This window comes from Triticum aestivum, chromosome 6B (assembly GCF_018294505.1).
Source record: "Triticum aestivum cultivar Chinese Spring chromosome 6B, IWGSC CS RefSeq v2.1, whole genome shotgun sequence".
Classification (NCBI taxonomy): domain Eukaryota; kingdom Viridiplantae; phylum Streptophyta; class Magnoliopsida; order Poales; family Poaceae; genus Triticum; species Triticum aestivum.
The window spans coordinates 141742638-141766075 of record NC_057810.1 but is presented as its reverse complement, the minus strand read 5'-3'; the positions used below and the strand labels follow the sequence as shown (position 1 = coordinate 141766075).

The 23438-nt window shown below is 48.0% G+C and overlaps 2 protein-coding genes and 1 long non-coding RNA gene across 3 annotated transcripts; 1 reads left to right on the top strand and 2 right to left on the bottom strand.

Annotated features, from left to right (window-relative positions):
- Positions 1–7627: 7627 nt before the first annotated feature.
- On the bottom strand, positions 7628–9627 carry LOC123133786 (PLASMODESMATA CALLOSE-BINDING PROTEIN 4). The gene is made up of 4 exons (XM_044553193.1): positions 9296–9627; positions 8901–9134; positions 8752–8785; positions 7628–8232 (listed from the first exon to the last, which is right to left on the bottom strand). Exons 1-4 carry the CDS (start codon positions 9360–9362, stop codon positions 7971–7973), a joined length of 597 nt encoding a protein of 198 aa, XP_044409128.1. The 5' UTR covers positions 9363–9627; the 3' UTR covers positions 7628–7970.
- Positions 9628–12808: 3181 nt separating this feature from the next.
- Positions 12809–23052, top strand: LOC123136216 (uncharacterized). The gene is made up of 4 exons (XR_006466679.1): positions 12809–13031; positions 15337–15495; positions 21354–21499; positions 21574–23052. It is a non-coding gene; the product is annotated as an uncharacterized lncRNA (long non-coding RNA).
- Positions 19103–21342, bottom strand: LOC123136215 (probable E3 ubiquitin-protein ligase ARI3). Its single transcript, XM_044555547.1, has 2 exons — positions 19922–21342; positions 19103–19836 (listed from the first exon to the last, which is right to left on the bottom strand). The coding sequence occupies exons 1-2, from the start codon at positions 20482–20484 to the stop codon at positions 19764–19766; spliced, it is 636 nt and encodes a 211-aa protein (XP_044411482.1). The 5' UTR covers positions 20485–21342; the 3' UTR covers positions 19103–19763.
- Positions 23053–23438: the final 386 nt, after the last annotated feature.

Below are 23438 nucleotides of genomic sequence, written 5' to 3'. Positions count from 1 at the left end.
GTCGATTGTCCGTGCAGTTATTCGGCGGTATGGGCTTTATAGCCTCATCATCGAATTCGGGCAGTAGTTTACGTTTGGGATAGCTCTTTGTTTGGTGATTGCCGTCGTATTTTTCCTTAGTGTCGAGCACTTCGTTCCATTTGTCATCGAGCATATCCTGTGCAGCTTTAAGCCATTACTTCTACTTATTCAAGCTCCTAGCAGTGGCGATAAGTCTCTACTGGAGGCGTTCTCATTCCACTTGTGTATCGGGGATGATGAATGTGTCGTCATCCAGGCTGTCCTCTTCTTCGGAGACAGGTTGGTAAGTGGTGTCTTCGGTGTCGCTGTGATCGGACAGCGGCCCCGAACTATGTTCACCGTCTCCCTGTCCGTCCTGCTTCATGACTAAGTGTGCGGGGTCTTCATTGTTTTCAGCATTGTCCGGGGTATTATCTCCTATGCCGGTATTGCTATTTTTACCATGGCGTGGTTTAGAGCGGCGCCGCTAACGTCGGTGCTTCGGCTGCTTCTCAGGAGGCTTATCCTCAAATGGGTCCTTTTTGTCCTTGCCATTGTCTTCTTTGGGGGTATCCACCATGTAAATGTCGTATGACGAGGTGGCTGTCCAGCGCCCTGTGGGCGGTGGTTCCTTTTCTTATCCCGCATCGTCGTCCATACCGTCGATGTCTTCAAAGTCGAAGTCAAGCATGTCGATCAAGTCGTCGACAGTGGGTATGAAGTGGGTGGTGGGTGGGCAGCGAAGTTCTTCGTCGTTCGTTTCCCACTCAAGCCGGACATAGTTCAGCCAAGTATCTCCTGACAAGGAGAGAGATCTTAATGAATTTAACACATCGCCCAAAGGCGAGTGTTGAAAGATGTCCGCGGAGGTAAACTCCAAGATCGGCGCCCAATCAGATTCGACGGGCGCGGACACACGCGGTTTGGAACCTATATCCGGAGACGAGTCCGAGGATCCAATGGCACATGCCTTCCTAGAGGTTGAATCTGTGCTCGGCTCAAGCGTCGTAGAGTATGCGGCTTCCGTGATGGGGTCCAGCCCCCCGTCTATGGACGGCGCAATCTGTTCCGGATCTAGGGCCGGGACAGTCACAGGTGTTGTCTTCTAAGCATAGTCCAATGACAGATTTAAGTCGTGTTCATCGTGGCTGCAGGGAGCAGCTATCGTGGGTTCGAATCCGTCGAAGATCAAGTCTCCGCGGATGTCTGTCACGCCCAATATGCGACCCTATCCAAAAGGAACTCGAAGGTCCCACCAAAGATAGACCCGCATATTGAAACGCTTTTGCAAGGTGGATATCATTACATCAACATTACATAATAGATGGGGATACATACAAGAGGCATACAATGCCACACGAATACAACATCACAATACATAAGAGCATCATCCGACTACGGATGAAACACAAACAGAAACTCAAACGACATCCACCCTGCTAGCCCAGGCTGCCGACCTGGAACCTATCCCCTGATCGAAGAAGAAGCAAAAGAAGAACTCCAAAACAAGTCAACATCGCTCTCGCGTCATGATCATCGCATAACCTGTACCTGCAACTGTTGTTGTAGTAATCTGTGAGCCACGAGGACTCAGCAATCCCATTACCATGGGTATCAAGACTAGCAAAGCTTAATGGGTATGGAAAGGATAAGTGGTGAGGCTGCAACAGCGACTAAGCATATATGGTGGCTAACATACTCAAATAAGAGCGAGAAGAGAAACAAGCGGAACGGTCGTGAAGCTAGCAATGATCAAGAAGTGATCCTGAACTCCTACTTACGTCAAACATAACCCAGAAACCGTGTTCACTTCCCGGACTCCGCTGAAAAGAGACCATCACGGCTACACACGCGGTTGATGCGTTTTAATTCGGATCTGGTGTCAAGTTATTTACAACCGGACATTAACAAATTCCCATCTGCCTATAACCGCAGGCACGGCTTTCGAAATATTATACCCTGCAGGGGTGTCCCAACTTAGCCCATGATAAGCTCTCGCGATCAAAGAAGGATATACCTTCTCCCAGGAAGACCCGATCAGACTCGGAATCCCGGTTTACAAGACATTTCGACAATGGTAAAACAAGACCAGCAAAGCCTCCCGCTGTGCCGACAAATCCCGATAGGAGCTGCACATATCTCGTTCTCAGGGCACACCGGATGAGCCAGACGTCGGGTTGGCATAGACCCTGGTTGCCCAAGGGGCGCCGGACATCGCTCGGTTTGGACCAACACTTAGACAAGCACTGCCCCGGGGGGGGGATAAAGTAAAGATGACCCTCGGGATGTGCGACTCCCAAGGGAAAAAGGGCTAGGTGAGGCAAATGGTAAAACCAAGGTTGGGCCTTGCTGGAGGAGTTTTATTCAAAGCGAACTGTCAAGGGGGTCCCATAAATCACCCGACCGCGTAAGGAACGCAAAATCCGGGAACATAACACCGGTATGACAGAAACTAGGGCGGCAAGAGTGGAACAAAACACCAGGCAAAAGTCCGAGTCTTCCACCCTTTACCAAGTATATAGATGCATTAATAATATGCAAGATATTGTGATATCCCAACCAAAATCCTGTCCACCATGGAGAAATCTTCAACTTCACCTGCAACTAGCAACGCTATAAGAGGGCTGAGCAAAGCGGTAACATAGCCAAACAACGGTTTGCATAGGAAAGGTGTCAAAGGTTAGAGGCTGACATGGCAATTTAGGATGGCTTGATAAACAGGTAATAGGTAGCGCAGCATAGCGATAGAACGAAGCAACTAGCATAGCAATGATAGTAGTGAGATCCAGGGTAGCGGTCATCTTGCCTGAAATCCCGCAAGGAAGAAGAACGAGTCCATGAAGAAGATGAACGGATGAAGCCACGAAGACGAACCAAGCGTAGACAAACGAATCCTCACGATCGCAACGATACGGGAACTATCGACAAGAAACACACAACAAGGTAAACACACCACACATGGACAAGGCATGATGCACAACAAACATGATGCATGACAAGGCTACATGAAGCTACTCATGGCAAGAGATGATGCAAACAAGAGTAACACATCAAGGCAAGTTTAAATGAGGCCGGGAACAACATATAACAATTCCGGTAAGTCCTCATATGCAAATTTCTAAATTGGTCCAGATCTGAATAAACCTTATGTTCAAGTTGTTAAACAGCAAGTTAAGATGCACAAAGATGATCTACACGAGATTCTAGTCAAGTTACATATAAAGTTCATTTAGTTCGGAGCTACGGCCTAGAAGATATGAGCAAAACAAGTTAAACATGGCATTGGTGCAAAATGCATACAAACATCAAGCAAACACACCAAAACAAGGATGCAACATGATAATATGAAGCTACATGCAAAATCAAGCAAGTTTCATATAGAGCACACTCAAAACGGAGCAACGGTTCAACACATGCACTCTATACAAGTTTAAAGGACAAGCTGTCCAAAACAGCAACTAGGCATAATGCAAGCATCAAAATAACAAGCTACAGCATCTCAACATGAAAACAAAAGACATGGACATGATGTACAGGTAAAGCATAACAAAACATGAACACTGAGCTATCTCCAGGAATCACTAGAACATGCTCAAACACACATGGTAAGATTACAAGTAATATCAGGTTGTAATGTTTAGAGCTATCAAACAACATGTTACAGGAACTTATAATGGCAAACAAAGGCATGGCATGAGTCTACTAAATGCATAGATCAAAAGTCCCTTACTGACCATAAGCCAAAAAAGATCAGAAAATATGATGGCACCCACGTAAACATAGCAAGTTATATTACAGATTCAAACATGGCAGAAACAGAATTATTAAGGCATGTAGATGAGCTTGTGCAACTCACTATAGAGCAATACATGGCATGGAAAGGCAACCAACAGTAAGAAGGCATATTTATGAAGCTAAGAATGGCAATAGCAAGGTCATAGGGTGCATGGAACACTAGCAACAATCACGATAACAACTGAACTTAATGTTAACAGGCCGACAGCAACATTATGAAGCAACTTTGGAGCAAGATATGAACAATCTACAGCAACCTATAAATGCAACCAGGGGCATGTATGGTTAGAGGATGACATGTAGATCAAAACATATTTAGAGCATATCTCCAGATTATGCATAGAATGATTTGTAGAAGCAGGTTTACATCGCATCACGAAATAACAGATTCAGCCTAGCAAAACAGCAACATCATGTACACTACTTAACAAGCTCGATTCACTCACCACAAGTCATTGCATGACAAGATAAGCATAGCATCATCAAGAAGACATGTTTGTGAAACAAACCAAGTCAAGAACAAGTTCATAGCATGCAAGGATCAACTACAACAACCTTGGCAAAATTGAATAACAAGTAAACAATCTGCCAGGAAATATTTTGAAGCAAAAGTAGAGCACGAAAATGACATTCTAGACTAATCCATAATTACAACCAAGGGCAGGGATGGATAGACAATAACCATATATTCAAAACATCCTTACTGAACTATCTCAAAATATGCATGGATCTCTCTGTAGCATCAAGTTTACATGGCATCAAAATAACAGCAGAACAGGGACTAAAATCAGTAACATCACGATGCCTAGTTTGCATGCTTGTGCTAGTCACCACATTGATCACAAAAATACATGGTAAGCACCTCTGTAAAGAAGACATGGCATAGTTCAAAACACATGTAGACATCAATCTCATAGGATGCACACATCAATCATGGCAAAAATGACAAAAGAGCTCGTTCTGATAACAGACAACAGAAAACATTATGAAGCACTCTTACAACGATGATTCAGATATCAAGATGAGCTCAAATGAGTATGATGCAATGGAATGAAAAGATGTACTCATTGAGACAAACAATTTGACATATTACACGCACGAAACGGAGCTACGGATACACAGATATGATGCGTCGAACATGACATGAAAATTACATAGATTCGGGGACTTAGTGGAATTTCACCTCCGGGAAAACTCAACCCGGGACGGGACGGTTCCGGGACGGAGCGGATCGGAACGGGGCGCCGTGTTTGGTTGGTGGTGGTGGTGGATCTGGTCCATCTTCTTCGGATCCGACCGGAGAAGAACTCCGGCGAGCGGCGGGCGGCTCCGGCGAGGTTGGTGGACGGTGGAGGCGACGGGGTCGACGGGCGGAGGAGCAAGGGCGGCGTCGGCCAGGCCGGAACGGAGGCGAGGCAGGGGCGGCAGGGCCGGAAGGCGACCGGCGGGGCGCTGCGCGGCGAGCGGCGCGCCATGGCGGGGCGGCGGCACCGGCACAGCTCCGGCGGAGCATGGGAGGCGGGGCGAGGCCGGCGGCGGCGCTCGGAGGCGGAGGAGCGCTCGGCCGCCCGGGCGCGGGAGGCGCGACGACCCGGCGACGAGGCGGCGAGGGACCGGGCTGGGAGGTGCGGCGGCGGCGCGGGCCGGCTCGCAGGCGCGCGGCGGCGACACGGGCCCCGGATGGGCTCGGGCGGGCCGCGGCGCGGAGGGACGGCGGCGGGCCACGCGGCGCCCTCTGGTTGGCCGCGGACGGCGGCGGGGTGACGTGGCAGATCCTGATTGGGCGAAACGACGTGTCCGGCGGACATGTCCGGCGCGGACGGACATGTCCGGCGGCGCGGAGGAGTTTGGCTAGGGTTTGGACTGCGGGAATTTCGGGGGAGGCCACATATTTATAGGTAGAGGGAGCTAGGAGTGTCCAAATGAGGAGCGGTTTTCGCCCACACGATCATGATCGAACGACCGAGAGCATGGAGGGGAGTTTGCTGGGTTTTGGGCCACTTTGGAGGGGTGTTGGGCTGCAAAGAGAAAGGGGGGTTTCGGGCTACACGGTTAACCGTTGGAGTACCAAACGACCTCCAAATGGCGCGAAACTTGACAGGCGGTCTACCGGTAGTATACCAAGGCCGCTAGGCAAACCTCGGGCCATTCCGAGAAAGTTTAACACCCGCTCACAACGAGAGACAAAAGGGGAACGCCGGATGACATAGGAACACCGGATCGCGAAACGGACAACGGGGAAAATGCTCGGATGCATGAGATAAACACGTATGCAAAATGAAATGCACATGATGACATGATAAAATGCAACACGCAAGCAAATGACATGGCAACAACAGCAAATAACTGGCAGACACCTGGCGCATCGAATCCGGGGCGTTACAATGTCGGCGATGTAATTCAAACTTCCAAACCCGACCTGATGGCCAGGGGCGTAGCTATCGATCTGCTCCAGATGGCCAAGCAAGTTGGCCCGCAGTGCGAAGCCGCTAAATACGAAGATCTGCCTGGGGAGAAAAGTCTTGCCCTGGAATTCATCATTATAGATGATTGAGGGAGCCATCAAGCCTTACGACGACAATGCAGTGGAACTCTCAATGTAAGCACCAATGTCGGTGTCAAAACCGGCGGATCTCGGGTAGGGGGTCCCGAACTGCGCGTCTAAGGCTAATGGTAATAGGAGGCGGGGGGCACGATTTTACCCAGGTTCGGGCCCTCTCTATGGAGGTAATACCCTACTTCCTGCTTGATTGATCTTGATGATATGAGTATTACAAGAGTTGATTTACCACGAGATCGAGGATGCTAACCCTAGAAGCTAGCCTATGATTATGATTGTTGTCCTTGTCCTACGGACTAAACCCTCCGGTTTATATAGACATCAGAGGGGGCTAGGGTTACACAGAGTCGGTTACAGAGAAGGAAATCTACATATCCGAATCGCCAAGCTTGCCTTCCACGCAAAGGAGAGTCCCATCCGGACACGAGACGAAGTCTTCTATCTTGTATCTTCATAGTCCAACAGTCCGGCCAAAGTATATAATCCGGCTGTCCGAGGACCCCTTAATCCAGGACTCCCTCAGTCGTGACGGGAGAGGAGGCACCGTTTAAATAGCGGGCACCGGTCAGGACACGCGCCGTGGTGTATCAATGCGAGCGCCGAGTAGTTTTCCCAATCTCCACACCAGTTTAATGCTTCAGCAGGTGAGCAGACGAGAACCGACATGAATGTGGTACACAACCGTCCAGTACCGTCCGGTCATGGTTCTCTGGCATTGGGACAGGCACGGAGACAGGGCGGCACTCTCGGCCGGCGTGCTACTATAATGCCGGCTCCAAATAGAGGTCGTGTCCGCTTGTAGGCCGGCATGAATGTGTCGCTGCCGCTTTGGAGCGGTGCAGGCTGGCATGAATACGCGACAACCGCTTCACGTGGGAGAGGGCGCGAGCGTGGGAGTGATTTTCCAGTGGGTCCGGGGTGTCCGACGCTTGTGTCGCCGCGGTCTGGACCAATGGGGTGAGAAAATGCGACCGGACCGCTCGGTCCGGACAGATGTGGACGGTTTAAGGATCAACGATGAAGATGTACTTGGGTATGAATTATCTTACTGTTGTTTGCCCTCTAGATGGTCACACCACACCACATGGTGGTGGCTAACAAGTTGATGCATGCGGGGAGATGCGAGATTCCATGTTGAGAATATTATGGCACGCACAAGCCACCATCAACACCGAAAAATATGCAAGGAAAGTTGATGGCGACCTATGATTGCACCAACCGATCTTTCTTGGATGAATTAAATCAAACCGCCAGCTAGATTATAGCTCCAGATTCACAAGCAAAAAATGCTTAAAATTAAGAGAAGCCAACAGTATAAAAACAGACAAGGAAGACAAGGGTCCTTGGAGAGGAAAGAGACAGCCATCCTACCGAATCATACACCACCACCAGCCTGTGGGAGGCCATAAATTAAAATTAAACTAGAACCAAAATGACACCCCCCAGCTAGCCCATGACACTAGGGAACAACAACAATCAACTGTCCAGATCGATGGATTCCATTAGACAAAACCACACTCTCAGCTTGCTTCTAGCAGACCAGAAGAAGACTACTGAAACTAGCTAAGTGCTGTGTTCTGCCATGAGAAAAGACAGACGGACGGAGAGACAGACTTCAGGGGAGCGCCAAGTAGCAGAGGAGGAGGATGGCGATGGAGGCCGCCAGTCTGATCGACGGAAGCAAGCCGGCCGCCGCGGCGGTGCCGTCCATGCTCCCGGTCGTCGGGCTGAACCCGGTGCTGTTGAAGCCGGTGCCCATCCCGGGGCTGAAGGTGCCCCCCGTAGTTGTCCCGGTGCCCGTAGTCGTCGTCCCGGTGCCCGTGGTTGTCCCGGTGCCCGTCGTGGCTGTCCCGGTGCCCGTGGTGGTGCCGGCGGCACTGCGTCAAAGAGAAGAAAAAACATCCACGTCAAAATGCATCATGGCGTCATATGCCTCTGTGTTTCCAAGCTTGCACACCGAACCTAATATGTTAGTCGCACGCTCTGACACTTGAACTGTATTATCATAATAGTCTTTGGAAAGCTGGAGCTTTCCCTAGAGTATATTAGTACAATAATCGCTAATAGCTCTGCCAGTGAAGCTTCCTTTTCGTCTACAGACATGATGCACATGCTGGAAGAACGCCTGTCTGAACTTTTTAGCTCAGATGCGACGATCAACCGTATGGAAAGTTTAATTAGCGCATCTCCTTTTTGTCTAGCTTAGCCATGACAAAACCGCAAGACACCGAAGCCAAACAAAGATGTCTTTTGGCCTTTTCATGAGCCTTTTGTTCTACTTCAACGTAACGAGCCGTCCGATTCTACAATCAAATTCAGGAAAATGCCGGAAGAAACGAGACGAGCACTGGAAGATATTGTGCGACTTAACGTATGAGAGAGGATGAAGATTGTACCTGGCACTGGAAGGGAACGTGCACCCGGAGAAACCTGAAAGAAGAACAACGGAGGACGAACGTACGTGAGGAAGAATCCATCCAAGGATGTCATGTGGAATGGCAATGCGACCGACGAGGCCGCACTGGTGATGGTGAGCAGGACGTACTGGGGTCGGTGGTGGAGAGGGTGGCGGCGCCGGTGAAGTCGCAGGTGGCGCCGGAGGACCTGAACTTCTGGAAGTAGCTGTTGGCGGCCCAGGAGCAGTGCGAGGCGACCTCGTCGGGGCTGTAGCACGCCCCGCTCTGCGCGATGGCCGTGCAGTCCGCGCCCTGTCCGCACGCGTAGTCGATCGCCTTCTGCAGCACCGCCGTGGGCTGGTCCGACCGGCACACGCAGAAATCTGCCACGCACACAAGAGGGAAGACGAACAGACATGGATTTTGCTCAGTCGAGCAAACCTCATTGAAGGAGCCAAGGAAGCATGAAGCATCTCTCATGCTCAAAAAACAGAGTAATTCAAGTAGGACGCTCAAAGAACAGAGCATTACAGCTATAGCCCACCTGAGGCAACAAGAGCTGGGGACAGGAGGAGCACCGCCACCACCAGAACCAGTGTTGCCTCCATCATCAACGAGCCACACCCAAGATCGCCAAAGAAACAGATCGCGATGCTGGGACAACCACCGGAGAGCTCGGGCAGGCTCTGAGCCGTAAGAATTCTCCAAGCTCTGCTCTGGGTAGCTAGGCAGTCGCGATCCTCCGTCCGGTGCGAGGAAGCCTCTTGGCGTAGTGCAGGAGCGGGCCGGCGCGCGGTTGGGTGAGTGAGGTAGGCCGCAGGCAGCTACCTCGTTTTCTACTTAAGATTAGGAGGAGAGCGTGCGCGCTGCGCACTGTGTGAGAGTGTGACTGATGAACCGGTTGGTGGCGAGGCGAGGCTACAGGACGACGCACGATTCTGCGCCTGCGCCTGCGCCAAAAGCAGTTTGGTGCGTTCGTCGGTTCCATCAGTCCGATCTTTCTTTTCTCCTTCGTTTCCTTCCTTTATTTACGGCTTCTTCAAGTAACATGGGACAGGTCGACGCTGGCGTGGGGATCTGCCCGTTCACCCGTTCTGACAGGGTTTCGATTTTACTAATGCCGCTTGCTCTCGTGGGCGAGGACGGAGGCCTGCATCTTCATCGCTTCAAGTCGGTTTTAAGGAAAGGTCTCCGTCGCTGGTCGCTGCAAGTTTCTCCTCTCCGTTGACAAATATTGGAACCAACTTCTCAAAGTACCGCGGGGAAATTTCTCCATGGTCCTGGATCTCTCCTTTACAGGAAAAGAAAGGTTAACGCAGTGTCGATTGGAGAAAACTGGATATTCGGCACTTTGAGCATCTCACTTTGGAAAATTTCCAACGTCCATATGGACATTGCAAAATTGCCGCCCAACTCTTTTTTTTAAAAGGAGGATGACCACCGACCTCTGCATCCTCCTTCTCAAAGTGCTGAGAAGATTGACCAGCTCATGGAAATCGTTTCTTCTCCGAGTCAGTCTTCCGGGTTCCGATCCTCCTTAGGTTCGTCTATTGGAACAGATTACGCGAAACACTGTCGTGGAATCATGCCAACTCCTCAGGCGGGGAGGTTCGAGTTTCTCGTCGTGCATATGCAACGACGATATTAGGTGTCAGGTTCTTCAGACCGATTCAAGAATTCAACGGCAACGACTACGGCTCCGGGGCGCTGGTCCGTAGGGCACCTGCACGAAAACTTCCCTGCTGTCATCAACAAGCTCGGCCCGGTTCTGGTATGGGAGTGGCGACAGTGACGCGTCAACAGCTCATTCTGGTCGTTTGATGGTTCATGGACCTTGATGTAATTTTTGTTATATTTGAGGTGTTTTGTACTTTCAGTGGATCTTTATAATATCTGGTCTTTTTGCATAAAATGCTTCGATGTTGGCCCAGTGGCGTCTCTGTGTTACGCTTGCTCGTAGCTCGACCATGCCGACGCAACTCACCCTCATTTGTCCAACGTCGCAGCTCGCAACAAAACGTGTAGGAAGAGTGTTGTAGTGCGGAGGCGACAACGAACAACAACACAATGGCGCGGCAGCGGCAGCGGCACCAGCCGAACCTTTTTTTTTTTGGTGGTTACAGGAGGAAGTAGAGGATCTGTTAAAAGCTTAGCTAGCATCAACAAGTTTGGTGATAAGATATGATAGACATAATTTAAGAGTGATGCTCCTATATTTATTTCATATTTTTTGATAACTTTTAAAGCGTTAAAAGTTTTTTAGGGATAAAGCATCAAAAGCTTAGGGCATCTCCAACAGCGACCCGCAAATTGCATCCTGCATTCGTCCACGGACAGGGGTACTAGAGCGCGCACACGGATGCGGGAGGAGGCCATCGAACGCTGCTCGCATACATTTCAATAACTTTTTGATCCAACCAGATAAAATTCGTGCAAACACGATTGATTTCATACAAACTGGATGAAAACATTCACATTTTGGACATTTTAACTAAAAAGGCAAAATTATGTGTACGCGGAGCTCCACTCCAGCGACATGGATACACTACACTAGTCTACGGCCAGCCACAACGGATCCCTTTGTCTTTTCCATATCCGGCAACCCGCTCATCGGACTGTTGGGAGCCCCGGAGGTATATTCTTCCCCTGTATCTTCCCTATGTCCGGAGGAGATGGGTGCCTACTCCGCTTCTGTGAAGCCGAGGCGAGGATCGATGATGGTCTGCGCTGAACTGGGCAAGTCATGTTCACGCCGACGACGCGCCGGCAGTGGCCTTCCTGGGACCCAAGCGACGGCGGCCTACCGCGTTCTACTTCTCCTCAATGATGGCAGTGGCGGCGGCGTGGACGCGCTGGCCACCGACTCATCGATCTCCACGTTTTTCTCCATTGACCAATGCGTTCCAACAACGTTGACGGTGGATGGCCATATGTCTGGCCTCATCCATGGTATCCATGATGCCCGTTTCGCCGTGCTCCCCCGCGTGTTGCCTGGAGCTACTCGCCACTCTTCCGCGAGTTGGCTTGGAGCGACGAGGTTCTTAACCACGCACCGGCTTGGAGCGACAGCTTGCTCCGTCAGGCTAGGGAGGGAGGTAGAGCAGTGAGTTGCCTTGCTCGTATCCAACGAGCTTGGTGGGTCTCCCAGCTGGCTTTTATGCTGGAGAACTGGTCTTCCTGCTCGTCGGATGCCATCAGAAGGATGGATATATTGGTGAAAGATGAAGATGGGAGCAACGAAGTGGTGCAATACTTGCCCGACGTCTGGCCTCCTTTAAATAGCGGGTTCACGGGAGGAGCTACTCCGGAGTTATGGTTAACGTCGACCCGCTTGTGAACGGACATATGGCCGGAGTAGTTTTCCGAGCACACGCGCGGGTTTAGTGGAGACGTTTGAATGCAGCGAAGAGGCGTATTTAGCCGGACGTGCAGCAGGCGGCGCCCTCAGCTTGCGCGTCGCTTCAATGGTGGAGGCAGTGAGAGTCCGTGTCTGCTCTGAGCCGACTTCAATGTGGAGCGGCCGTTCTACGATGACATAAATGCAGGTAGCTAGCGCCGGATGGGACTCGCGCGGGCGAGGGAGAATGTTTGGGGTGGGTCAGGATGGTCAGAAGCGGGCGCGGCTGTTGTCTAGACACCTGCAAAGCCCTCACATTTGTCCTCGGTTTACGGGAAAAAGTATGTCTATATCACCTTGCGGACCGATGCAGAACCGCGTTGGATGACGCATCACATTGAACCATGCGGACCGGATGTTTGGGCGCGGTTTGAGGGTTGGCATTGAAAATGTCCTTAGCGAGCCTGACCAAAATTCAGTTGTAAGATATCAACATTTTTTTCTATAAAGCTCGTCAAACTTAAAGAGGTTCGACCCACGTTTAATCGGGATAAACTCATGCCATCACGAAAGCTGGCCCGTCCGATCACCGTTTGAATTATTCTCCAGCCGTTGATTTGTATATTAGATCTGGTGCCAAGCCAAGGGTTGGACGCAACTCTCGGCCCTCGGGTCACGGACACCAGATCATCCCACGACCTCATCCCGGTCAGCTGTCCCCTCTGCATTTATCCGTCACCTCACGAGCTCATCCACGGCGCCTCTCTCCGTCACCCGCGTCGCCGCAGCCCCCCGCCTCTTCTTTCTTTCTCTCGGTGTCCATCAGCTCCGGTGTTTCCATGATAGATTGGAGGACGGGGAGGAGAAGGAAGGAGCCGCCGTAGTCAGCGCCATGGTGGATGAGGCAGGCAACAGAGGAGGATGGGTATGAATCACAAGAAAGGTAATGTTCAGCAACTTGTCGAGACATACACGATGCGCATGGCCTGCATGCTGCAGGTCCAATCGTTCCTCCTCTACCTCCTTATTTACTTCTGATATCGACTACAGGCATTAGGCAATGCACTCTAAAGTGTTTGGTGAATTGTTTGCTTGCCAAGAAAGTGGTTTTAGATAGATGCACTGCAAAACACGAACGTTATTGGAAGAAAAGGAACACGTACGGGTATTTTGTTTCTCTAATGGACCTAAAAGTATGTGCTTTACCATGAATTTTGTTTTGGTCTTCTGTAATGGTGTCCTAAAAATCCTATTTTCCTTGAAAATTACACTTGTTTTTTAGCAAATTATTTCCTTGAAGCTACTGTTTTTTAAGGTTTGTGTAATTAGACGCGGATTTGTGGAACGTGGTTCCACGTGCATCCCTTATAAATAGTAAATCCAAAAAAACTAGAAAAAGAGAAAAACAATCAGACTTTTTCTGTAATATACATGGTCGATTGTGTACTCGCGTATGAAGTTTCACGAAGAAATGACATCCGTGGTATTTTGGGCAAAATGACAGATGGAAGTTTTATTCAAAAGCACTGTTTGACAGGAACAGTATGGTTGGATTATATTTTCTTCACTAAGAAATACACCGGGTGTCCCTCCTGCACCGAACTTCACACATGAGTATGGTCGGGTCGACCAAGTTTGATACCTCAAAATTTCAGATTTTTTTAATAAAAATTCGAGTATTTTTTATTTACTATTTACATAGGTGCATGTGGAACCACGTTCACCTTAGTAATTTCGTTTTGTATTTTTGCTAATTTATTATAGGCAAGGTCTGCAAGAGTTGTCACTTATGTATATGCTCCACGGTAAATTATTTGTTCTGCCTTTTCTACGAATGCAAACTCCGAGTAACCGAGCCATGCGTTTTTTTCCACTTTGGTACAAAAAGTAAGCCCGTGTTAATTTGCACTAAACAGAGTATATAGAAACATTGACTCGGTTTCTAGAGGTATTTTCTGTGCTAAAATGACAATAGGCTCTTCTATCACCTATTTTCATAAACCAATATAATGCATATGCCACACTTCTTCTCGCTGATGTCCATTTTAGATTCCTTCTGTAGTACCTGACATGTTGTCAAACTCATATACGATGCGGCAGCGATGGAACGAGATGATATATTAATAGACTTAGCTCTGCACAGAAGGTGATCTATGTGTGTGAGATGAGAATATGCACATTATGCGTTATCAATCTCTGCATGAGCATAAGAAGATTCTCAAATGATTGTGTGGAGAATACTACAACCTGAACATCTATCTACTAGGAATTGGAAATTCTCCATTGTACTAGCTGAAATATTTTGGTGTACGGTTTCAAATTGAAAATGCTTTGAAGTCATTGTAGTGGTGATCTGATTCGGATATGACAAAAGTTGGAGGTTAGCAATGGACACTCTGTACTTCTATAATAGTGTCTTCCATTTTCCTTTTTCAAGTTTTGCATATCCCTCTAAATGTAAATATGGGCTGCGGTTACCAAACCTTACATTACATCTTCAAAACTTCTTAATTATTTTTACAGACTCAACACATGTACTATTATTAGCTAAGATGCACCAAATGCCATTTTATATGCATATCACGGTTTCAAAGAATTGGTGCCATAGTAGTGTGGTATTTTCAATTAACCACTTTCATATTTATTTAGTTCACGACCATTTCTTATCTTTTGGTGCTAGCAAATGTAGTTCGGATAAAGAGCCTCTATGCAACACGGACGCGGAGTTTCTGCTCCCGGCTCATCTGCACCCACTCTTAGAAAAAAATCAAAACAAATACTAGAAAAATTCAAAAAAAATCCATTTTTTTGTGTGCTAGATAATTTGATGCGTGAGGTCTGCTCCAAATTTCAACTCATTTGGACATCTGAGAAGCTCTCGGAAAAAAAAGACAAATTCAAGGTCTGTAAAAAAGTTTACTATTCACGCACTGTTCTGACGCAATTGGTCTTTTTTGCCGAGAGCTACTCAGATGTCCAAATGAGTTGAAATTTGAAGCCGACCTCACGAATCAAATTATCTACCACACACAAAAAATTTGGATGTTTTTGAATTTCTCTAGTATTTGTTTTGATTTTTTTCTGAGCGGGAGCAGATGAGCCTCGGCACCGAGTTGGATTTCCGATTACACTAGTCTATCTTTGTAGATTTTCAACACAATAAGCTATACATTCATGTAGAAACTCGAGTACTGAGGTACATATGACAGATTGTATGTTTACTATAGTTTAAACCATTGTTTTGGCAGGTGGAAGTCAACATTTGTTAGACATGGCGTTTAATTGTGCACAAGAATGAAGTTCAATAGCTTTTCCAGATTTAACAAATCAACAGGTGTTATATCCATGCAAGAGGTACATGCCGATGCATTGGAAGTCTTATGTTTGTGGAAGGAGAAAGCAAGGAGGTATGGTGGAATTCTTCAATTCAAATTGTTTTTTGTCTAGCATGTTGCAAAATCAGTAGGATGCTTATCATCATTCGGAAACACATATGGTTTCTTAGTGTCGTCTCACAAATATTGTCGATCCAAGGTTCTTGTGGATCATGGCGTTTTAGTATACTTAGGCTTTGATACTACTTTCTAATTTATAATATGTATCGTGAGCGTGGAGGCCGTCTCATATATCCCAATTCGATTTCAAGGATTTCACGTAACCTTGATACCAAGTAATATTGGTAAAAAATATACCAATAGGTGATGTACTTTTGCATTTTTATAGGCAACTGAAGATAACGCTTAAAAGAGCAGCCCATGTGGATGCACAGCTTGAATAGTAAATTTAATGGAGATTTGTCATCCAATTGGTAGCTTCCTCTTTGTAGCCATCTTCTTTGCTAGAGCTGCAACTAGTATCCTCTCTGGAGTAGTTATGCTGGTTTGTGAATAAATACCCTCTGTTAGCAATAAAGCAAGGCAATTGCACATATATGTTATGGCATTTATATATAAGAAAATTGTTTTGTTTTTTACATTGCTAAACATATAACTATTCGTTGATTGCCTTCTAATGCATGGCTTAACTGTCCCGTAGTATTTGTTCTCTAGTTGGCCTTTGTGGGGTGTTCGGTTCACCTTGCATACCTTATGTATTGTTCCTTTTAGGCTTCCTCTTTCTTGAATTAAACAATAAACTTTTGTCATGAGGTGATAATTCAAGCTTTGAATGAAAGAATGCCAATTGTCTTTTTGGGTTCAATTAAGTGGACACTTGTAACTAGCTTGCCTATGATACTTTTAACCAAATTTCTTGCAAATCACTAGGCATCTAATCATTTTCTTCCCCTTGGCATTTGTGGGACCAGTGCTATCATCAGTGACACCTTGTGACCTCCTTAACACATCCTTTGAATCCTCCATTTTTTGTCCTTCTTTATTTCTATTTTGAAGTGGTGGCACCACATCAAATGATAGATCCACTCGTGGCCATTGTGATTTCTCTATCATTGGCTCAATCTCTCTCCCATATAACATCCTTGAATCTGCCCACATAGTACACATATGCATAAACTGTTCAAGATCTACTCCCTTTTATGATGACACAAAGGCAAGACATGTTGACATTGCTTGTATGTGTTCTGCCCTTCAAGGCAAAACTACACATCTTATGATTGAGCTTCACAATATGCCTTTCAATAAGTTTTGATATTTTATCAAATCTCTACACTCTAGTTAACAGATTTCACAACTTTCAAGTTCCCCAAACCTCTAGTATTTTCCCTCTTCCCCATAAGTAGGATCGGTCCAAATGGCAGTCTTCCTCCAAGCCTTCTCCTTGTCCTCTAGAGACCCATGATCATCCCTCTAATCGTGTCGGCTAGTTCAGCAATAAGTTCGTAATATCTCTGAACCAGTTGTTGGAAACCCCTCCTATGTTACTAGAGATGAGCTCACACTTAATGTCTGGATTGAAGACACACCTCGCCCACTTGAGAGTATGCACTAACTTAACAAAAGCCATACCCCATTTTATTATCAAATAATTGCTTCCATATGTTCTGTGAACACCTCTCCCATATAAGCCCATGCCACAAGATACACCCTTCCAAACACACGGAACCATTTCACAAAATTCCCCATAACATGGGAAAACATTCCCTTTATTCAGCATTGGGAAATACATTCTCCACCGCATTCTCTAAGCCTTTGGAAGTAGAGTTGGATTTTTGTAGCTGAGGGTAATTGATGGCCACAATTGGATGTATCCACTTGCCTATTGTTTATAGCTTCTGATACTGAACACAATCGAACTTGGTTTATGGATCAACTTAAAAATGCTTGCAAAGGCTTATAGAATGCAATGAAGAATATATTTTATAATGTTGAACAAGGGGAATGTTTTTTCACCTTATGAATAATTTTGCAAAGAGGTCCCGGGGTTTCAGAAGGACGTTTTCTGCCGCAATGGCTTATATGAAAGACGTGTTCACGTAACTTATGGACACAACTATTGGAGAATCAAATGAGGTATGACTTTGATTAAGTCGATATCACTCTCAAATCGATAAGGTATGTCTTCATTCCGGGAATCAAGTGTGACTACATCACTAATAATATATCGAGAGTTTTCTACAACTTGAGCAGAGACTTTGAGGACTTGCATGTTGCTGAACTAGCTCACAAAAATGCCTTGAACAGTTTTGTGCATTAGTACTACTTTGTGGATAATTTCAAGGCTCTTATGGGAGATAGATTGAGCCAGCGATAGAAAAAATCATAGTGGTCATGGTTGGAGCTTCCATTTGTTGTGGTGACAATACTTAAGACTAGAAATAAAAGAAGATAAAGAAAAATGAGGATTAAAGGATTGCCTTGAAGGTGGCCACATGAAGAAAGGTTCCAAGAATGGTAGCACTACTCCCACAAATGCAAGGTGAAGAAAATGATTAGAGGCCTAGTGACTTGCAAGAAATGTGGCACAAAGGGTCATAGGCAAGCTAGTTACAAGTGCTCACTTAGAACCAAGAGAAGGCAATTGTCATTTTTTTCGTTCAAAGCTTAAATTATCACCTCATGCCAAAAAATAAAGCTTGTTTTCTTTAATTTTAAGAATAGAAAACCTATAAAGAGCAATACAAAAGCTATGATAGGTGAATCTAGCAACCCGCAAAAGCTAGGTAGAGAACAAATACTACACGACAATCCGGGCGTATTCGCTAGAAGGTAAACAACAAATAGTTACATGTTCGACAATGTAAAAAAATGAGAAACAAAATACTTATATAAATTTGATAGCATGTATATGTGCATCCTCCTTGCTTTCTTTCTCGGAGAAGTATTTCATCACAAACTAGAACTAGTCTAGAGAGGATACCCACTGCAGCTTTAGCAAAGAAGACGACTCCAAAGAGGAGGCTACAAATATCACTTATGCAAGATGTGAACTCACATGTAGTTTTATCTCGTGAGTTCTGAACTCATTGCAATATTATGATGAATCATGCATCAAGTGTCAACATGTCTCTACCTTGCCATTGTACTAATTTTTTGAGGTATACATGCTTCATGCTTGAAGTGTTTCAGTTAATCACAAACCTCACATGAGCTATGCCAAGATTTGACATTATTCTATAATTTATTTGCTATCTCTTGCCACTCACTTCAAGTCTCCAATCATATTACTGCAAGTTTGCAAGGCTTAAGCAAGCAAAAGAAGAAGCTCATCAAGCATGTGATGGCAAAGTTTATTATCTATTTATTTGGGTTGTGTGATCATAAATGACTTTTGCTACTTGTAGGCGTAATTCCATTTCAACTTTATTGAATAAGCTGCTGCAAGTTCAACAAAACAGATTTCATCAAGCAACAAAAAGATAACCAACTGATCCCCAAATCCTCCTCGTCTGCTCTGGTTCAAGCGAACGAGGTTCTCGCTCTTATCCACGGTTGTCTCATGCATGATTCCACCGGGTCAATCTAGCTATGTAGGATACATGATTGGTGGTGAGCAAAGAGAGAGAGGGGGGGGGGTGCATCACCGACCAGACGAATGAGAGAAGGGAGAGAAAGGTAGGGACCATGACAGATCGACGCCTATGCTACATATTGTGCTTCCTCGAGCGGCGAAGTGTGGAGCAACACAATACAACGCGCGAAGAGGCACCGGCAGCCAACCACCAGAGTAAGAGGATGGACCATGTACTATCATTAAAATATGTGTATCCCATATATCTCACTTGATTTAATCTTTTATCAGAAAGTAGGTGCACCGTTTCAAGAAACTAGATTATACCTTGCACGTTGGTACATGAATTGGTTGCAATATTCAAGAAAATTTGATTGTATGAAACATGAACACTTGGATTAATAATATGAGAACTGATATTGGAAATACATACGGTTTGTTGCATTTGATTATTGTATAGGTTAGTAGAGCTGACATAATTAGTTATATCATCTGATAAGCTACAACATTATAACGCATTCAGCAAACAATCACTGTGACACATAGCAACGACTAACAAATCCATAAACTGGCTAAAGCATGGATCATTTCATTTCCTCGATCATGGCCAAATAATTAAGACCACCTCTTACTAGCTTAGTGTTATCATCCTCAATCAAAATATCATCCTCAACCAATTCGCAAACTGGCCACAAATATCCCGACAACATGATAATCATCCTTCCATGCATCTGAGCATTGATATAATCTCAGGATATACATATATGGCCTAATTGGTGCAGCCGCCGGAACAAGACGTAGCCCACTGCGAGCCACACCCGTAGCAGAACTGGTAGCCGCACCTGCCAATTAATTTTACCACCATCTCGATCAATTTTGATGCAACAAAAATCATCTTCATAGAATTTCGCAAGAAGATTTAATTACCTGCATGTGATGTGCAAGCAGCCGTCGGTCTTCTCCACGAAGAACTGGCACTTGGAGCACCTCCTCCACTTCCTCCCCGCGGCCATCTCCATCAGCATCGCATCCTCCCTGGCCGTGTCCCGGTGCCTGTACGCGGCGCAGTCGACGCCGGCGTGCCACGGCACGCGGCATTGGGCGCAGAACAGCCGCCTGCATACCTGGCACTCGGACTGCGTCACGGTGTCGCCGTCGCCGTCAGCCACCATCATCTCGGAGCAGTCCGGGAACGGGCAGTAGGTCCGCCGCGCGCCGGCGAACATGGACTCGCACAGCGCGGCGCACCACCGCTCGAACAGGTCGCGCGGGAGCGCGGCGCGGCAGAGCTCCGGGTCGAGCTTTCCGGCGCACGCCGCGTCGAGGCACCCCACGGCGCCGGCGCGGCCGGACTCGAGCTTCGCGCGGACGTGGCCCGTCAGGCACGCCCCGCAGAAGGCGTGCGCGCAGGCGCTCCCGCCGCGGTGGGCCTCCGAGGGCGCCATGGGCTCCATGCAGATGCTGCATGGCCGCTGCGCGGCGTTCGCCATGGCCGCGAGCTGTTGAGGGAAGGAAAGGAAGGCTGGGAGTTTTGGAATGACAGGGGTCACCGGACAGGAGTGGATCTGCTGGTTTTGGGGGTTTAGAGTGGGATTTTAAGGGCCTTTCCGTTGTTTCCCAAGAAGTCTCGGTTAATTAACACTACGGATGGGACGACGATGCCTCGGTACTGATCGTGGTGATGATTCAAGAAGATCTTTTAAGACTGATTTGACCAGATTTTGACTTTGCCATGCAAATGGAAAGTGAAGGCTTCGTTTTCCCTCGCTACCCGTTCGGCCGGGCGTTCTCCCCTCCCCCGCATCAGGTCTGATTTCCGCGGCACGTCCAACAAACTCGACTGCATGCGCCTTTGCATCCCCGCAGACGAGACGAGATAGTATAGTAAAGTAGTACTAGCCGCCTCTCCGGCCGTGATCTCCGTCCTTGGTGACTGCTCTGTCGGCGACGCCGTAACTTTGGAGTTTGGACCCGGCTGGGGCACGATCAGAGCACCCCTTCAGCTGCGCGCATTTCGGCGACACCGCGACGAAGAAGCAGGCCGATCAGATGGAGGCCAAGAGCAGGCGTTTCGAGGACATGGCCAACAAGATGCGGATGGAGGCCGCGCGCAGGGAAGAAGAGGCAGAGGACAGGGAGTACTTCACCGGTCTCATCCAAGACATGGAGAGGTCCGGCACAGTCACAAAGGAGATGCCGAGCGCACATATCGTCAAGTACCATGGTTCAACTCTATCTAGGAACCAAACTCCAGCATCCATTGCTTGCATTGCCATCTACAGTAACATGCTTCTTCCTTTGTTCGTCAGTGCTGGAATCTTACTTAATTATGTTGTTTCACTTGTTGGATCGACGAAAGATCTCTTGGAGAAACTATGGGGATGGGACAGACTGCTATCCATCGGGGATTCCGCCTTGTCGTGGTCCGACTACAGTGCCTACCTCGAGGAGTATCGCCGTCGGAATGTCGATGCTGTTAGCAGCATAGCTGCTCTAGCTCAGACTGTAAGCAAAATAAACCTCCTGCCACCAATTATACATATCCTGCTTCTTTTTAATTTTTATGGTTTTTCAAGCAGTGTCTCATCAGTGAGGAGCAGCTTGTGTCCGAGTGGAAGACCCAGATGAAATCTCAAAAGGATGTTATCCTGCCGATGAGGAAATCGACCCTTCTGAGTTGCCTGATCCACGAGCGTGCACGTTCAGTCGTCCACGCAGCAGGTCGTGGCTTTTCCAATCTGCACGGTTCGGCTTTGTTGGTACGTTCCATAAGAACACACCAAACAATTATCTTGTCTTTGATCATTTCATAATTATTATTATTTTTTTGAGAATCACCGGGGGAGGAGTCCCTCCACCTGAATATATTGCTCAAAGTGGCTATTATGCCAGAGAGTGATCCGGTTTATAAGGAAAACCAAATCGAAAACCTAAACAATTTGGCTCCGTTTATAAGAAAAACCGGGCCAAAAACCGTACAAGTAACAAGGTTACTAGAAGATGAGAAGAGTAGGGCGCCCACCAAAGGCAGGACATAGCTAGCAGATTAACAAGACCAACACCATAAAAGACACAAGTAGTTGTGGGGTAATGTCGAGGGACACAATACCAAGACTTTGCAAGGAACCTAACGCACCGCACTGGCATGCATACCGAACCCACGGCGCAACACAGGAGCACCATAGTCAACGAGTGCCACGTACGAACCTTGACTACGAGCTCCGCTAATGAAGTTCAGGACGATTAGCAAGTTGGGGAGGCTATTTGCGCGGCATTGAGCAAAGATGACCAAAGCAACACCAAGAGCACGAAGCTCGCATCAACACAACGGTAGCCATGAGAAGGTCTTGAGCTTGCACAGCAAGAGGGACGACACAAAGGCACCGCCGCCAAATCCCTACAGAACACCACCAAGGACATGCATACGGGGTAGAGATGGCCGCTCCACAGCACGGAGGAGTGTTGTTGCCAGACCCCGACACGCACCACCATTACCCCAAACCAGTCACACCACCACCACCGACAACCCCACTGCTTGCAGCTAACCAACAAAACAACCTAGCCAACTTCTCGATGATACCTTCAAGAAGGGGCGCGGCGCACGGTTGCGCCGCCATCATCAGTTCCAGGTAGACCTGGAAGCAGAGTTTCCTCCTAGGTCGGGCAAAGGGTGGTGAAATCAACATTTTGATGACGCCTCCAGGAAGGGTAGTGGCGCCCACGGGCGTCACTGTCGTCGGCTCTGGACAGAGCATGGCTTTCACCGAGTTGAGCATTCACACACCCTGTGATTAGATTATTAATGGCACACCGCACCATCGCCCGCGCCTCATGGCAGCACCAGCAGCCACAGGATGCACTGGGCGCCATGAGCGCCCCACCAAGCACCGCCACCGGCAGCAACCTCCATCTCCCAGCCACGCACCGCCATGCAGCCAGCAGCGAGCCGCCACCACGCCACCGGACGGAGACACCTCCACGCATGTAGCTCATCGTCAGGAGCAGAGTCCTTGCCGACCCAGCGGCCGAGGATGGCAGATCTGGACAGCGCCGGACCTAGACGGCCCAACTACGCAGCCAAACGAGCACCAGGCCAGCACCGTCATGCGCTGCTCCACCACGACCACCCTTCCGACGCCGCCGCGGCCGGCGCCCAGATCGCACACACCCAACCACACCTGCCGCCCGCCACAACCTCGCGCCCCAGCCAATACCGTCCGGATCTGGGAAGGGAGCCCCAGATCCGCCCCCGCCCCTGACCAGTCAGCGCCCGAGCAAGCAGCGACGAGGCGCTGCACATAGGGGGGTCGGGACTGGCCGGCAGGGACTCCGAGACGACGCCGACGAGCGGCGCCTCCGTCCGCCTCCGAGGCCGGCCTCCCGATCCAATCTGACGCATCCCATTGCCCCTCCTCTGACGAAACGGACGCGCGGAGCAGGAGAA

Coding starts and splice junctions, on each gene's coding strand:
- LOC123136215 (XM_044555547.1), bottom strand. CDS start 20,484: ATGGCGAACGCCGCGCAGCGGCCATGCAGCATCTGCATGGAGCCCATG. Junction 19,837..19,921: donor TGCTTGCACATCACATGCAG/GTAATTAAATCT, acceptor ATTAATTGGCAG/GTGCGGCTACCAGTTCTGCT.
- LOC123133786 (XM_044553193.1), bottom strand. CDS start 9,362: ATGATGGAGGCAACACTGGTTCTGGTGGTGGCGGTGCTCCTCCTGTCC. Junction 9,135..9,295: donor CCCAGCTCTTGTTGCCTCAG/GTGGGCTATAGC, acceptor TGTGCGTGGCAG/ATTTCTGCGTGTGCCGGTCG. Junction 8,233..8,751: donor ACGTTCCCTTCCAGTGCCAG/GTACAATCTTCA, acceptor TCTTTGACGCAG/TGCCGCCGGCACCACCACGG.